We start from the raw sequence: 16,096 nt of genomic DNA, 5'->3' as shown, positions 1-16,096 counted from the left end.
CCTTGCAGTGTTAGGCAAGTATATTAAGCTATAATATTGGAGACAACAATCTAGCTAATGATTCATTCAGCTGATTGGTCGGGCCCATCGCAGATTGGAGCTCTGACCCTCCCTCTCGTCAGGGGATACAGCTGTCTCTGCTATTGCAAACTCCTCCAGCCTGATAAAAGCCAGAGTTCCTGCGTCAGGGAGGAGAGCATCTTTTTATGTCCTGTGTTGATTGTTGTAGCCGATCCTTCCCGAGGTATGTGTATGCCAATAGGGCTTAGTGAACAATTTCAATAACCAAAAACACTAACATTAAGTATTAGTAATTATTCTGTTTCATTTGTTCCCAGGAGGGGAAGGGGAACGCCCCTTGGTAGCGGTTAGGCCAGAGGCCTGCGGGCATACATAACCGTAGTATTTAATCTGTCTATGCACACTAGGTAACACCTGGGTTTTCCACCCCCTTGTATTTTGTTAAGCGCGCCAGGTGGTCCACCTTTAAAAAAAAAATCAAAATCACATGTTTTTAGCAATTGTTATTTTACTTAAGATCACTTGATAAGAAAATACAATTAGTTGTCAGTAACAGAAACACAAAACTAATGGTTTTAAGAGGGTATGTATTACAAAATGCATGCAAGCATACTGAAAGATCTAGTTTGTGAATGATCTGATCCTTACAGAAGATGACACAGATAATAAGGCATTCAATGGTGGGTTACACATTGTTGAAAATGACTTATTTGAAGAGTTACTAAAATTAAGGTGAATTATTACAGAAGAAGATCTGTAGCTGTCTGGCAGAACTAGTGCTCTCGTGGAGACTGTGGGTAGTTCACCCTCTCTCGCTGCTCCTCAGGTGCACTCCCAGGCGAAAGGGCTTTTGAGACTGTGTCCCACCAAAGATGAGGCTGAAATCTGGGACACCTCCATCCTCAGGCCAGACGAATTGGAAACGCCGAAGCAATGTCACTAGAACCAGGAAGAGCTCCATACGTGCTAACCCCTCCCCCAGACACACACGAGATCCTGGGGAACACACACACACACACGGCTATCAATGAGAACAACATTTCACTCATACCTTCATATCCATGCAGCCTGGCATTTTATGTCAACATATTCTCCTGTCTCTGTACAACACACTATCATTTATAAGCCATAGATATTGACGCTTTTGCAAAAAGGCACCTGCTGAGAATGGCAGAAAGGCTTCCGGTTTCACAAACTCTCCGACCTCGTTGAGAAAGTTTTCAGGGTTGAACTCGTGAGGGAATTTCCACTGGCCTTCTTCATGCAGCACCGAAGACAGGTTAGGAATTACCATAGTGCCCTGGAACAGATGAGGGATTAAGGGTGCGGTGGAGAGATACACTGAAGACTGACACAGCACCCATCATGACATCACTCCCTCTAGCCCAGGCGACCTTTATAGTTCTAAGGTCAACAACAGGCAGCATATCAGTCGTCATGGTAATGCTCACCTGGGGCAGCTGGTAGCTGTGTAGTTGCGTGTCGCTGCAGGTAGTACGGAACACGCCAAGAGGAACGGTGTCACTCATGCGCTGTACCTCATGGATCATGGCTTGAACATACGGCATGGCATGTCTGTCCTCAAACGAAGCATCTGCACGTCCCTCAAGAATGTTGGTGATCTCTCGGTAACAGCGATCTGGGACAAACACACACTCTTTGGCCGGGATTCAATCCGATCAAGCTTTGTAGAACAATTTCCTATTTAGCCGACATACTCATCTCATATACATATGTATAGAAATATATATATATATATATATACTATATATATACGGTACTCTATACCATCTACTGCATCTTGCCTATGCCGTTCGGCCATCGCTCATTCATATATTTTTATGTACATATTCTTATTCATTCCTTTACACTTACTTGTGTATAAGGTAGTTGTAGTGAAATTGTTAGGTTAGATTACTTGGTAGATATTATTGCCTGGTCAGAACTAGAAGCACAAGCATTTCGCTACACTTGCATTAACATCTGCTAACCATGTGTATGTGACAAATAAAATCTGATTTGATATGCAGTGTTTACCATGAATGCCGACACATTGTCTACAAGCGCCATCGCATTGAATGAAATGTATTCCAGTGTGTGTGTGTGTTGTGTGTGTATTTCCTCACCCTGTACATGCTGGTTGGTCATCAGGTGTAGCACGGCAGAGCGGAGGGTGTTGGAAGTGGTGTCTGTCCCAGCCATGAACAGGTCAAGTAGTAGAAACACCATATGAGTGTCATTAAATGTGGAGCCTCCATTAGCTGTCTGAAACACACACACACACCAAATGTCTCTACATTAAATTCTGCTCCATCCTGTAAAGTACTTCCTCCTCTTCCACCAGCCCCAAAAATGTTTTTGCCCTTCTCACGGAAGTCATACCAAAGACTCTAAAAATGGGATCCGATGCCTCTCTGATTGGCAGATACTCAGGGTAATGTCCTGCGACAGACTAGTGTCCTATCCAGGGTTGTACTTCTACATCAAGCTGCTTAAATGCTACAGAAACAGGAGATAGGCTCCTGGCTACTTACTTTATATCTTATCTTATTTATTTTACTTCTAGAACCCTAGTTCTATTGTTCTCCTACCTTGTCAATCTGGTCCAGGTAGCAGTCAAGAAGGTCTCTGGGCTCTCCCACGACCCTTGAACTTTTGTGCTTGGTCACAATCTTCTTGATATGTTCCTTCATTTGATTAAATTTGTGTAAAATGTTCCTGAAGGGCAAAGGGAAGGGCCTCAAGACTGGAATGATTTCATAGAGCTACAAAATATAGATTGGAGGAAATGGATGTAAAACAGAGGGGAATGTGGATCAGTGTGTCATGTCTAGCACATGCCATGTCTAGCACAGAGAGGTCAGTGAGGATCATGTACACTTAAAATAATAAAAGGTTCCATCTAGAACCTAAAAGGATTCTTTGGCTGTCCCCATGGGAGAACACTTTGAAGAACGCATTTGAAGAACACTTTTGGGTTCAGTGTAGAACCCTTTCCACAGAGAGTTCTACCTGGAACCCAAAAGGGTTCTACCTGGAGACGGCCGAAATAACCATTTTGGGATCCTTTTTTTTTAGTAAGCATGGAGTGACACAGGGCTTAGACTGTACCATGGCCCAAGGTCCAAAAGCTTCCTTGGTCAACTCCTCTAACCTCTGGATGAGGGTGAGGATGACCGGGTCGTCATATTCGAACCTCTCTCCGAAAATCAGTGAGCAGATGATGTTAGACGCAGTCAGATGGAACAGGTGCTGAGGGTCCATCGAACCGCCTACCAGGACACAGCAACGGTCACCACATGAGGCAATATACACAGACAAGGTAATAACAACGATCACAGAGCTACTGAATTGAACACACTGACAGGATAGATAAAGTAACAACCCCCACAGTCTTTATACCTAATGTTAAAACAAGTATAGTAAATATAGTCATACTGGGAATATTACTGAGAGTATCTTATTTCTGTGAAGTTTGTGTGGTTTATGGAAGCTTGTTACAACTAGAAGGGGTTAATAGTGTAATTGTTTGATACATTATTTGGAGGATCTTTGGGGTGGATACTAAGCGCTGATAATGACATGAATATGTACAGGAATGATTATGATTACGAGGACGTTGTGTGTGTGGGACTGTACCAGCACTGCTCTCCAGCTCAGTGCAGATGTGGGACACCTCCTCTAGGATGCGCTCTTCCATGGAGCGTTTGCCCAGACCAAATTTTCTCAGCGTGGTCAGAGCAAAGCGCCGGTGGTCCCTCCAGCTGGAGCCATAATTGGCCAGGACGATCCCTGATCGGCACACACACATACAAACACACACGGAACATACGTGGGTCGGGCTCACGGTCTCATGCCTGCTACTTTAAAATCAGTGTCACCCTCAGCCCAAGGGGGGATTTCCTATTGGGCTAATTCCTGTTTCCTGTTGGGCTAATTCCTGGTCTCCCATGGGTTTCTCCCATGGTAGACAAGGGCCCAGATACCGCCGGTGACACACACACACACACACACACTACCCTTATTATACCACATATTTCAAAATGGGAACCTACTACCTTTGCTTTCAAAGAGGTGGCTGATGAGGAGATGGGTTGGTCGTCCAGCATATTCCTCTGCGTGTGTCACTAGTGCTTCACGAACCACCTCCAGGCCATTCAGAACCACAGCAGGCCGTGAGCCGATGTACAGACTGAACACGTTACCATAGCGCCTCTTCAGCTGAAGCACAGAAGGAAAGGGACATGGGGAGGATTTATTGTGAGAATATAATGTGGGACTTTTCTTTTGAAATGCTATTCAGGCACTTGGGAGACAATGGAAGGGTTGATGGATAAGCTTTCAGTCTTGAGTTTTAGAGTGGTTCCAGGAGTAACTCTTGGCTGACTACAATTATTGACTACTATAATGACTACTATAATTTTGTCCCTTTACAAGTTGCAAAGCACTCTGAGATTAAACATTGAGTCGCAGTGTCCCTGGTTTCCATCATTATGTGAAATGACAAAAAAAAGCTCAACCTTATTCACAACATATCTATACAGTGTTATTAGTGTGTAATAACACCATTTCTTCCCAGGATAATAAAGTGTTTCCCTTTCCCTAGAATTTTATGGTTTAGAAATAATGTAAAGCGTGGTTTTTATCCACAATTTTCACAAATTATTTTAAAACATTACACTAAATTACATAATTATTTCTGTTTATTGTCAAATGAATGAATTATTGTCTTTAAATTGAATATGTTTTATGACATTCCAACCTTTTTGAGTATTTTCTAGTCCAATTGTTGCCTGATTCTGCTGTTTGTATCCTTTTGCATCAGTTTCAATGCAATACCTTTATTTTGAAGGTGAACCACCGATTCCACTATTGTTGCTCATTGTCCTAAAACTTCAGTCTACATCAGACTTAATACCCATTCAGTCAGACTGGTCTCATAGACTAGACCTAACATAGTAAATGTTAGCATGATATGTTACCTCTAGTATGGTTACATAAGACAGATACTTAAGGCAGTGATTCCCAAACTTTTTTGCTCTTTTTAAGAACTATGTCCGGCTTTAAACTTACTCTTGAAGGTTGTTTTAGTCCCATAGATTTTGTTGTATTTTTTTGTCACTCAAATATCACATGAATACACATTAGACATGGCAAAAGGTATAGAATTATTAAAAATGTAGCTTTAAAACGGCAACATTTTCTTTGCACCCCATGACAAAATGTGTGGAATTGCAGGAAATATGCTTTCAACCTGCAAAATTCTCTCCACCAACAAGAAGGGTGTGAACAGTTTGTGTCATAAACAGTGCTCGTGCCCATAGAAATAGACGTGGTGCGTGCGCGGCAAATTTATAACATATTGTAATGAAACAGCAGGGAGCAGGTCTCGAACCCTCGACCTTCGAGCCCAAGGTCCAGCGTACTATCGACTGTGCAGCAAAAGCATGCTCGTGCAGCAGGGTCGATTTCCGCGGTTATAAACCCAGGGTCGTTACACTATTGTACATTTTGCAAATTCGTTAAATTGTAATACGTAACATATCATACGAAATGGGTGATGGACATCCATAATACATACCATACGAAACGTAACATATCATACATACTAAATGGAGTGTCTCGGATTTACTATACAGAATAATATAAATCCATTTACCTATATTACGGACTGCTTGTAGAAAGCTTTATCACAAATATTAGATTCACAAAAAAAAGTAATTTCCAGCAGGGTTATCGTAACAGGTATCGAGACTAGGTCTAACCCTAGCCTACAACATATTGCCCACTTTACCCTTTCCAGGTCTTTGAGAGGGTTGACAGGATCCAGCTGTAGCAGATTGCCGAGGATGGGCAGGGGACGGGGTCCTGGTGGGAAGTTTTTAGGTCGGCGGACCCTGGTGAAGAAGAATAGAAGGAGGGAAAAGAAGCACAACAACACGACCGACCCTAGCCTCGCGACTGGGCTTCAGGAAATGTGTAGGCTACTTCACGATTTAAAGCTGGTTGATTTAAAGATGCCGGTTGCCACCCACACAGATTGCAGACTTTGTTTTGAACTCTAGTCAGCAGAGGTTTATGAGAGGGTTATTTGCTGACTCGTAAATGTACATTAAGCCTAGTTTCGTAAATACCAGATCTAGGGCTACAGTTAATGTGGGAGGTAACCTGTCTGCCAATGGGAGACTAGTAAGTTTAAAGCCTTGACAGGACTCGATGCAAAAATTTTTGGGACAATTTCTTGTTTGATTTGGTATTGGAACTGGGCTGTCTCGTAGCCAAATCAAATTTATTGTGAAGTTTCTATGCGAATATATGAGCTGCAACAACAATATTCCATGCTCTAATTTAATATGACGTTCCTTTCGAGAATATTGTGATATTTGCCAAAATTAAGAATTCTAACAATTACCATTTATACCATGGATGACACAAAACAAGAGCTTTTTTTTTGCAAACATTCAAACACAAATAGAATATTGATCCAAACCTTTCAACAAAGGAATACTTAAAATGGACAACATGAGTAGTTTTTTCCTCGCTTTTTTGTTAATTTACTGTTGTGCAGCGACTTAAAATGTTAGTAAAAGTGGACTGGTTTAATGCCAGTGGCAAGTCATTGGTAACAATAGAAAAGAGTAGAGGGCCTAGAGAACTGCACTGGGGTACATAGCATTCAACTCTGAAGAGAACCCCAGTTTTCATAGTGACAGTGGCCTACAGGTCAAGGTTTTGGTCTCCAACAGCCCGGCTACAGACCCAATCTCTTGGCGCCAAAGTCAGAGCTGCTGAACGGTGCAAGGCCAAAGTCCTCTGGGAGTGCATCCTGTGTGCTAACCCCAGAAACCCCTCTGCAATCAGGATGATCCTGAAGAAAGTTGGTTGTCCAGGCTCATCTCAGAAGGTTGTGTCAGGTCCCAAGCTGACCCAACAGGCCTTGTGTAACAGGGTTAAATAGACATCCCCATGCTGACCACACTGCTCGCGTCGTGCGCATTGCAAAATAAATGTACACATACATGTTATTCAATCATTGCACCCAGACTGCTTGCGTGCGCCAATGAGCGTCTGCGTTGCCAGGCGTTAAAATTGAAGTTGCTTCTATTTATGAAGCAGAACGTGATGCAAGTCCTGCCTCTCCCATCTCCTCATTGGCTGTTAGAAGCATATACCCATGTGCCATCTCCTCATTGGTTATACCCACGTGGGTGACTGAAAGATGAACTGAGGTCGGTTATGGTAATACACCTTATTATGAAAGTTAGTTGCCAATCGCAATATAAAGTCCAAAGAAGAAAAAGCCTGGAAGGAGGGGAGATGACTAGAAACAATTCAGTTGACCATTTTATGTGTGGATTGTCCGAGTAGAGGACCTTGTGCATTTCAGGTAAAATAACAAATCAATGTTTATATCCCAGGACAAATTAGCTAGCAACAGCAAGCTAGCTAGCTAAATAGGACAAATTAGCTAGCAACTGCAAGCTAGCTAGCTAAATTGCCATAAATGTTTAATGCTTTTTGACCTGTCCCCAAATTAATATAATTGGTTCAGAGTTTGTTTTCATATTTCAACCTACGTGTCGTGATCGTGTTTGGTGTGGGCGGGACAAAATCAATTTGCGCACGCGGACGCACACAGGCGTACACAGGCGTCTGGTTTGTGCATGGGTTAGTTGTATGAGTTTTGTCATAATTAAGCAGTCAGGTTATGTATGTATAGCTGTGAAGCCAGGTGCGGTAATGTTTGAGTAACTGCATCCCCGTGTGTATCTGTGCGCATGATCACGCAGCATCCAGCCAAAGAGTTGTTCAACTTTGATGGGGGTATGTATTGTGATCCATGCTGCACTCAGTGTTTTAACTTTTAAAATCATACATTCAGCAAAAAGCGAAACATCCCTTTTTCAGGACTCTATCTTTCAAAAACAATTCGTAAAAATCCAAATAACTTCACAGATCTTCATTGTAAAGGGTTTAAACACTGTTTCCCATGCTTGTTCAATGAACCATAAACAATTAATAAACATGCACCTGTGGAACGGTCGTTAAGACACTAACAGCTTACAGACGGTAGGCAATTAAGGTCACAGTTATGAAAACTTAGGACACTAAAGAGTCCTTTCTACTGACTCTGAAAAACACCAAAAGAAATATGCCCAGGTTCCCTGCTCATCTGCGCGAATATGCCTTAGGCATGCTGCAAGAAGGCATGAGTACTGCAGATGTGACATGACCCTCCTGACATGACCCTCCAGCATGACAATGCCACCAGCTATGCTGCTCGTTCTGTGCGTGATTTCCTGCAAGACAGGAATGTCAGTGTTCTGCCATGGCCAGCGAAGAGCCTGGATCTCAATGGGATCCCATTGAGCACGTCTGGGACCTGTTGGATCGGAGGGTGAGGGCTAGGGCCATTCTCCTCAGAAATGTCTGGGAACTTGCAGGTGCCTTCGTGGAAGAGTGGGGTAACAAATCACAGCAAGAACGGGCAAATCTGGTGCAGTCCATGAGGAGGAGATGCACTGCAGTACTTAATGCAGCTGGTGGCCACACTAGATACTGACTGTTTCTTTTGATTTTGACCCACCCTTTTTTCAGGGACACATTTTCTGTTAGTCACATGTCTGTGGAACTTGTTCAGTTTATGTCTCAGTTGTTGAATCTTGTTATGTTTATACAAATATTTACACATGATAAGTTTGCTGAAAATAAACGCAGTTGACAGTGAGAGGACGTTTCTTTTTTTGCTGAGTTTATCTAGTGCGTGCTAGGCTGAAACCCATATTGTTTTATAATCATTATCAATGTTGTTACGTGATAGTGTTACAGAGTTGTGTCATGTATTTATCATTTTATGGACATTTACAAAATTTGCACGCTGCGTTTTGCTAAAGGTTAGCTAACGTTCACCTTGTACTTTCTTAGCTAATGAGGCTAGTCACCTCTTGAAGTGTAAATGTATTTTAATTTTATGTTGTTTCACATCACTCAGATTGCTTGTTGGGTTTGCAGTTGTGCTGAAGTTTACACAGTGTTGCGTATGTATTCGCAGGTACGTGCTCCCAAATTATATTGAATAATGATATGCTACTGTACACGTGTAGCCCATGTGCTGTGGTGATTTGTTATGGCAGTCAGACGGAGTCCTATGTTGAGCACTCCTCTGTAGCCATGTTGTTATACAGTTGAAGTCGGAAGTTTACATACACCTTCGTCAAATACATTTAACCTCAGTTTTTCACAATTCCTGACATTTAATCAGAGTAAAAATTCCCTTTCTTAGGTCAGTTATGATCACCACTTTATTTTAAGAATGTGAAATGTCAGAATAATAGTAGAGAGAATGATTTATTTCAGCTTTTATTTCTTTCATCACATTCCCAATGAGTATTTGGTAGCATTGCCTTTAAATGGTTTAACTTGGGTCAAACGTTTTGGGAAGCCTCCCACAAGCATCCCACAATAAGTTGGGTGAATTTTGGCCCATCCCTCCCGACAGAGCTGGTGTAACTGAGTCAGGTTTGTAGGCCTTCTTGCTCGCACACGCTTTTTCAGTTCTGCCCAAAAATGTTCTAAGGGATTGAGGTCAGGGCTTTGTGATGGCACTCCAATACCTTGACTTTGTTGTCCTTAAGCCATTTTTCCACAATTTTGGAAGTATGCTTGAGGTCATTGTCCATTTGGAAGACCCATTTGCGACCAAGCTTTAACTTTAACTGATGTCTTGAGATGTTGCTTCAATATATCCACATCATTTTCCTTTCCTCATGATGCCATCTATTCTGTGAAGTGCTCCAGTCCCTCCTGCAGCAAAGCACCCCCACAACATGATGCTGCCACCCCCGTGCTTCACGGTTGGGATGTTGTTCTTCGGCTTGCAAGCCAAAGAACAATTATAAGTGAAATAATCTGCCTGTAAACAATTGTTTGAAAAATTACTTGTGTCATGCACAAAGTAGATATCATAACCGACTTGCCAAAACTATAGTTTGATAACAAGAAATTTGTGGAGTGGTTGAAAAACGAGTTTTAATGACTCCAACCTAAGTGTATTTAAACTTCCGACATCAACTGTAAATGTAATGTATAACATGTATATTATAAACAGACTTTTAACTTTTCTAAAATTATTACAGATCCAGATGAGTTGTTATACTTTGATGGAGATCTCATGGTGGGTTTGCAGTTGTGCTGAAATTTACACAGTGTTGTGTATGTATTCACAGAATAAACCGTGAACGATAGCAGTACTGTGTCCATTGTCGATGAGCCATACAAGACCCGTTACACTTGCAATGTCTAGACCTGTCTCAGAGTGCTGTGCAGTATGTGGAGGCCAGTGCCAATGCCAGTCAGGTGTCTGGGTACCTTCGCTGCCCCCTGACATGGGAGCAGTTGAAGGATAGTCATCCCGTCAATCAGGAAGTGAGCCAGCTCAAGAGACCTCAACTGTCATCCCCTGAGTTAAATCTGTGCAGCATGTGGAGTCCAGTGCCAAAGTTCTCAGGTGTCTGCGTACCTTTCCTGGAAGCGGCTGAGGTATAGTCTCAATCAGGAACCGAGAAGGTCAAAGAGGCCTAGACTGAAGCAGCAGCGAGAGGCCTGCTGGTATGTCAGATAAGGTGTTTGGCAGCAAGGGGCTCAAGAGAGCATATAGCCAGATTGAAGAAGGAGGAGACCCCAGATCGCAAAAAAGACGAGGGACCATAGTCACTGATATTCACCTATTCATATGCACACATCAGGGTTGGGATCAATTCCATTTCAATTCAGTCAAATCAGAAAGTAAGCTGAAATCCCAGTTTCCAACAAATTATTAAAGTAAGGCATTGAGGAGTATTGGAACGGGAAGTGGAAAGTCAGTTTATTTCCTAAATTGAGAGAAATTAAAAGGAATTGACTCCAACCCTGGCACACGTATACAAAGACACACACACACACACACACACACACACAAATAAATATTTTTGCAATAAATATTTTAATTAGCAAACAATCAGTCAGTGATGTGTTTTTATTCACCATTTATATTTGAGTTCAATTTAACATCTGTCAATAAAGACTGCAATGTACGTCAAACTGCCCATGCCCTGATCGGAAGAAAGAGGATGGTGCAATACTACCACTAAATGTAGTGACTACATGTGTAAAACAGGTAAATGTATCTTTCATTTAAATCAAAAAGCAAATATATCACACACAAAAATAGATTATTAAATGCTTTGCATCCATTCAAATGGATTGTTAAAGAATCTTTGACATTCAATTTCAGACTCAAGTCAGCAGGTGGCAGTGTCAAATGAAAAAGAAAAGACGAGGATTAAAATAAAAAATAAGGCAACTACAGTATGTTTATAGTACCGTTATATTTGTATTCTCTCCCTTGTTATTAATTTACTTAACTAGTTCATCAGGTCTGGAAAAAGAAAACGGCGACCTGCCATTGCAACACTACTCCATGTTGCACACATATTATATAGTTATTTTGCAATCGTTTGCAATTGTTTACAATCTGTTACTTAACTTGGAACAAAATGTCGGTTGACGGTTAACATAGGCAACACCTTTCAGCTGTTAAATATATTGGCATGACGCTCTACTCAACAGTGTTGTTGTTTACATTTTAATATTCAGCAGACTCTCTTTGTTAAGTGCCTTGCTCAAGCGTTCATCAATAGATATTTCACCTAGTCAGCTCGAGAATTCGAAACAGCAATATTTTGGTAACAGGTGTTGTGCCCCTTGCCAGAATCCCCTCCCCCCTCCCCTGCGCGTGAACGCGCACACACTCAATCTTCATTGCTGCGACTTGCTAGCTAGTTGAGATTTATGCTCTTCACTCCGTTGTCAGTTTAGTCTACATTTCACTGATTTTAGTAGGAGAAAGCATTTTTTATTTGTGTCTTACAAGGCAACTGTCACAAATTTCAAGTGTATTAGTCTATAAATAAATCTCTTTGCCAAAATTCGTCATCTCTCCCATGTCTTATTCGACTAGTAGTTGTTCTGAAATGTTTATTGCCTACATTTTACTAATATAACACACATACATGAATTATTAATTTTGGTTGCCTATCCTGATGTGAAGTTTGTTCTATAGAAAGTATTTGACTCTGATGTGTGACATAGAAAGTATTTGACTAGTGACAAAATGAAGGAAATTAGAAGGGGGGGATTTCGGGGGGGATTTTGGCAAGGCCATTTTCTAGCCTGCCAAAATTCTCTCCCCTCTTCTAATTTTCTTAATTATGTGGCTAGAGTCAAATACTCTCTGTGGCACACACTAATAGTCTTGGTCATGTGACCTCCTGGACTCAAACAAGGTTCAGAATGTCCATTGACTACCGTTCTATATAGTTTGTCCATTTTCATCTCACACGTTTTTACATTAATTCTGTAAACTTTAGAATTTCAATAGCCCCTTGGTCATGTGACCTACTGACCTCAAACAAGGTTCAGAATGTACACTTTATCACGACTTCTCCCGAAGTCGGTTCCTCTCCTTGTTTGTTCGGTGTTCGGCGGTCGACGTTACCGGTCTTCTAGCCATAGCCGATCCATTTTTCATGTTCCATTTGTTTTGTCTTGTTTTCACACTCACCTGGTTTCAATTCCCTAAATTACATGTTGTATATTTTCCCTCTGTTTTCCCCCACGTCCTTGTCAGGAATTGTTTGTTGTATGTATTGGTGCCAAGTATGTTATGGTGTGTGACGGGTTTTTACCCACATTCTTTATTTTGTGTGTTGGTTTTCGGAGTTTGTAAGAATTTATTAAATAACTCTGTTTATACCAATTCCGTTCTCCTGCGCCTGTCTTCCCTGCCACCAGCACGCACCCCTTTACACACTTAGTGGGCCTACACATTGCACACCTTTTTGTCTGTCCATTTTCTCACATGGTTTTACATTAATTTGCCTGCTCTGCTCCCCTGAAGGACAGTGTCACTCACATACCTATTCACTTGGGCCTTCTCCCTGGGGCTTTCCTGACCTCCAGCCAGGCCCCCTTTGACCTGGTGAATTCTGACTTCTGACTTCTGGCCTCCAGGCCTACACTCCCTGCCCGCCTGCCTGCCCTCTCCCTGGGCCTAAGAGTGTATAGCTTACTCCCTGGAACTACAGACCTCCAGGCCTCCACACCTACTCTCCCTACCCGGTCAACACCCTACACCCTGGAATTACTAAGACGTCTATAGTCCTGCTGTCAGGAACCACGTGCACCTGGTAACCCGAAACAGGCTCTGTGCATCTAGTAACCCTAAACAGGATCTGTGCACCTGGTACCCAAAACAGGCTCTGTGCACCTGGTAACCCGAAACAGGCCCTATTTACCTGGTGACCCACACACTTTTTTACCTACTCCAACCTCCACAGCCTGCGTTCCCCACAAACATGCTGTGCGCATCAGGAGAGGGGCGGCACTCCAACCCCATCACTAACAGCTCTACTCACCTGCCAAAAGAGGCTATCCCGGGCCAACCGAAGACCCATGCCACTACGGTATCATTACGTTTCGGGGGGGTTTTGACTTAGAGGCATTCAGTCATAATCCCACAGATGGTAGCTTCGCACCATTAGCTCCTCAGCCAAGCACATACATCAAATGTCTGAACTTGCGGTTCCTCTCGTACTGAGCAGGATTACTACAGGTGGGTACGTTCCTTTGAATTCCATCAAGTTGACATTCATTGATCCGTGCCCAGTGGGAACCTAGGCTTCTTCCGTCCGTTTTGTGGGTCCGCAGCAAATCAATGAGCGTGGATGGTAGCCAGATCCATGCAATGTCCTATCACTGGAGGGCCAATGGGTTTAGTCTCTGCCTCGAGTCTAGTGAGTGTTGAGGAGACCTCCCCACCTACAATGTGTGGTGTCCAGCACTCAGGCAAGCCTGAGGCCTGGTAGGGTTAGCTAATGGTAAGATGAACCGCCGGAGACTCCCCATGCAAACGTAGGTGGGGAGATCCGCGAGAAGGGCCTAGCGTGCATCCAGAGTCAACGCTGCTAACCATTGGAACCAACGGACACTGCCAGAACCGCAACGCTTTCCAGGGCTTGGGCCCGTCTCTCAGGGTGAACCCATTCCAGGACGCCCTGCCCTTCACAAAGAAAAGAGAACTCTCCCAGGGGCTCCCACCAGCTTCTCCGGGATCTGTCGCGTTTCCGCACTGGACTTGCGGCGCCCGTCTCCGCTGGTCTGTGGACATTCTGAAAGTAGTTTGAGGTCACTAGGTCACATGAGGTGTGCAATATGTAGGGTGTGCAATGTGTAGGCACACTAATTGCACAGTCTGAACCTTGTTAGTGGTCAGTAGGTCGCATGACCAAGGAGCTATTGAAATTCTAAAGATGACAAAATTCATGTAAAATCGTGTGGAATGAAAATGGACAAACTAAAGGGTGTGCAATATAGAAGGGTAGCCAGTGGACATTCTGAACCTTGTTTGAGGTCAACATGACCAAGGAGCTATTGAAATTATAAACATTGATAAACCTTGAAAATTAATGTCAAACTGCGTGAGATGAAAATTGACAAACTAAAGGGTGTGCAATGTGTAGGCCCACTACATTCGGAACCTTGTTAAAGGCCAGTAGGTCATATGATCAAGGAGCTATTGAAATTTGAATGTAAAAAAGTGTGTACTTTGTTTATGCTCCCTAACTAATTAAACTAGGAATGCAAAATACTGCTCAAATTTCCAAGTTTTTTCGCTTTGGAAAGCGAATTCATGTCCAAATCTTGAAAATAAGACATGTGCGTTGTTGTGCGCAATTTTTCCAAAATCATGACAATTATTTGGAGTCTGTGGCTCAAGTGGTTTGAAGGTTATTGAGGTTTGAAAGTGTGAATATCCGTCGAATATCCAACCTGAAACTGACTTTACCTTGGCGGAAAACCTGCATGTGAGACAGGCAACCCCGCGCAAGTGTCCCATGCAAATTGCTCTGCTTTCTCCAACTCCACCCTCCCTTTATATTGGATTTTGCTACCGCCGATTCATTCCGTTATTGTGCGCCCTGAGGTGTGCTCTGCATCGGAACCGCTTTGGCGAACTGGGTAGCCAAGCCTTTAGGTGAAAACTAATAAGAGTTCTGGGCATAGACGTATTTAAACATGGATCTTCATCAAGGAGGTTGGTTAGGATGGGCAACTCTGTTTGCCATTGCGTTATCAGTGAACAGTTTGAGCAAACACGACATGTTTGATTATGGAGAGCAAGCTGGAGACCAACTGTTGGAGCAGGGGACCGACCAAACTCAAGCACTTATTTTGAACCAGTCAATGTTCTTCTTCGATGGCGCATATGACACTGTTTATGTGAGTATAATTATGGTTTATGCACATGCGAAAATAGTAGCTTAATTATACACGACAATAGCGGGGAAATATATCAATGGCAAACATGCACAGCCATCAATTATGATATTCACGTGCATATGTTGGCAGTTGAGAACCCCTTCCTATGCATCCATTGTGATAGGCTATTTTATCCATGAAAGATAGCTAACAAAACAATTACATCATATGTTATCAATTAGTTTACCATCTCATGCATGTGCCACATTTCACATCATTCAAAATCTGTTCACATATTAAAGTACTCTTTGATGATAATTACATTAGCATAAATTGCTCAAATCCAATGAATTGGGGGGATGAAAGGCCATGTGGAATGTTGCTGGAAGGGTGTGGAATGTCAGTCAATTCATTATGTGACTGATAAGGCTATCAATGCCCACCTTCATAAACAATGTCTTGGCTCTGTGCCTCCTTATACTGTAGAATATCACATACCAACAAATCATGTGATGATGGTTGATAGAGAATGATACATTCATTGATCCACAAATGTCTTTAGTTTAGAATGTTTCAGATCTTCCCAAGCACCTGAATGTTGCCCAAAATGTCACATTGGCAATTGTCACCCCTGCTGTCCCCAAATGTCCATCTCCCTCTCTCTCTCTCTCTCTCTCTCTCTCTCTCTCTCTCTCTCTCTCTCTCTCTCTCTCTCTCAATTCAAGGGCTTTATTGGCATGGGAAACATATGTTAACATTGTCAAAGCAAGTGAAGTAG

General features: G+C 42.6%; 2 protein-coding genes across 2 annotated transcripts in view; one reads left to right on the top strand and one right to left on the bottom strand.

Moving 5' to 3' along the window:
• Positions 1-509: 509 nt before the first annotated feature.
• On the bottom strand, positions 510-14,227 carry LOC109889394 (cytochrome P450 2B4-like). The gene is made up of 10 exons (XM_031835596.1): positions 14,043-14,227; positions 5,816-5,987; positions 4,080-4,242; positions 3,661-3,813; positions 3,133-3,293; positions 2,613-2,786; positions 2,148-2,286; positions 1,473-1,660; positions 1,180-1,321; positions 510-1,017 (listed from the first exon to the last, which is right to left on the bottom strand). Exons 1-10 carry the CDS (start codon positions 14,225-14,227, stop codon positions 824-826), a joined length of 1,671 nt encoding a protein of 556 aa, XP_031691456.1. The 3' UTR covers positions 510-823.
• Positions 14,228-15,021: 794 nt separating this feature from the next.
• LOC109889476 (nidogen-1) overlaps positions 15,022-16,096 on the top strand; it is a 62,666-nt gene continuing 61,591 nt past the window's right edge. Inside the window, exon 1 of the mRNA XM_031828842.1 lies at positions 15,022-15,339. Within this exon, the coding sequence (XP_031684702.1) occupies positions 15,136-15,339 (204 nt within the window). The 5' untranslated portion in view covers positions 15,022-15,135. The remainder of the gene's footprint in view (positions 15,340-16,096) is intronic.

Source organism: Oncorhynchus kisutch, linkage group LG1 (genome assembly GCF_002021735.2).
Source record: "Oncorhynchus kisutch isolate 150728-3 linkage group LG1, Okis_V2, whole genome shotgun sequence".
Classification (NCBI taxonomy): Eukaryota; Metazoa; Chordata; class Actinopteri; order Salmoniformes; family Salmonidae; genus Oncorhynchus; species Oncorhynchus kisutch.
This window is presented reverse-complemented; position numbering and strand designations above follow the sequence as displayed.

Coding starts and splice junctions, on each gene's coding strand:
- LOC109889394 (XM_031835596.1), bottom strand. CDS start 14,227: ATGTCCACAGACCAGCGGAGACGGGCGCCGCAAGTCCAGTGCGGAAAC. Junction 4,243..5,815: donor CTCTCAAAGACCTGGAAAGG/GTAAAGTGGGCA, acceptor TCTGTGCTTCAG/CTGAAGAGGCGCTATGGTAA. Junction 2,287..2,612: donor ACCTGGACCAGATTGACAAG/GTAGGAGAACAA, acceptor TGTGTGTTTCAG/ACAGCTAATGGAGGCTCCAC.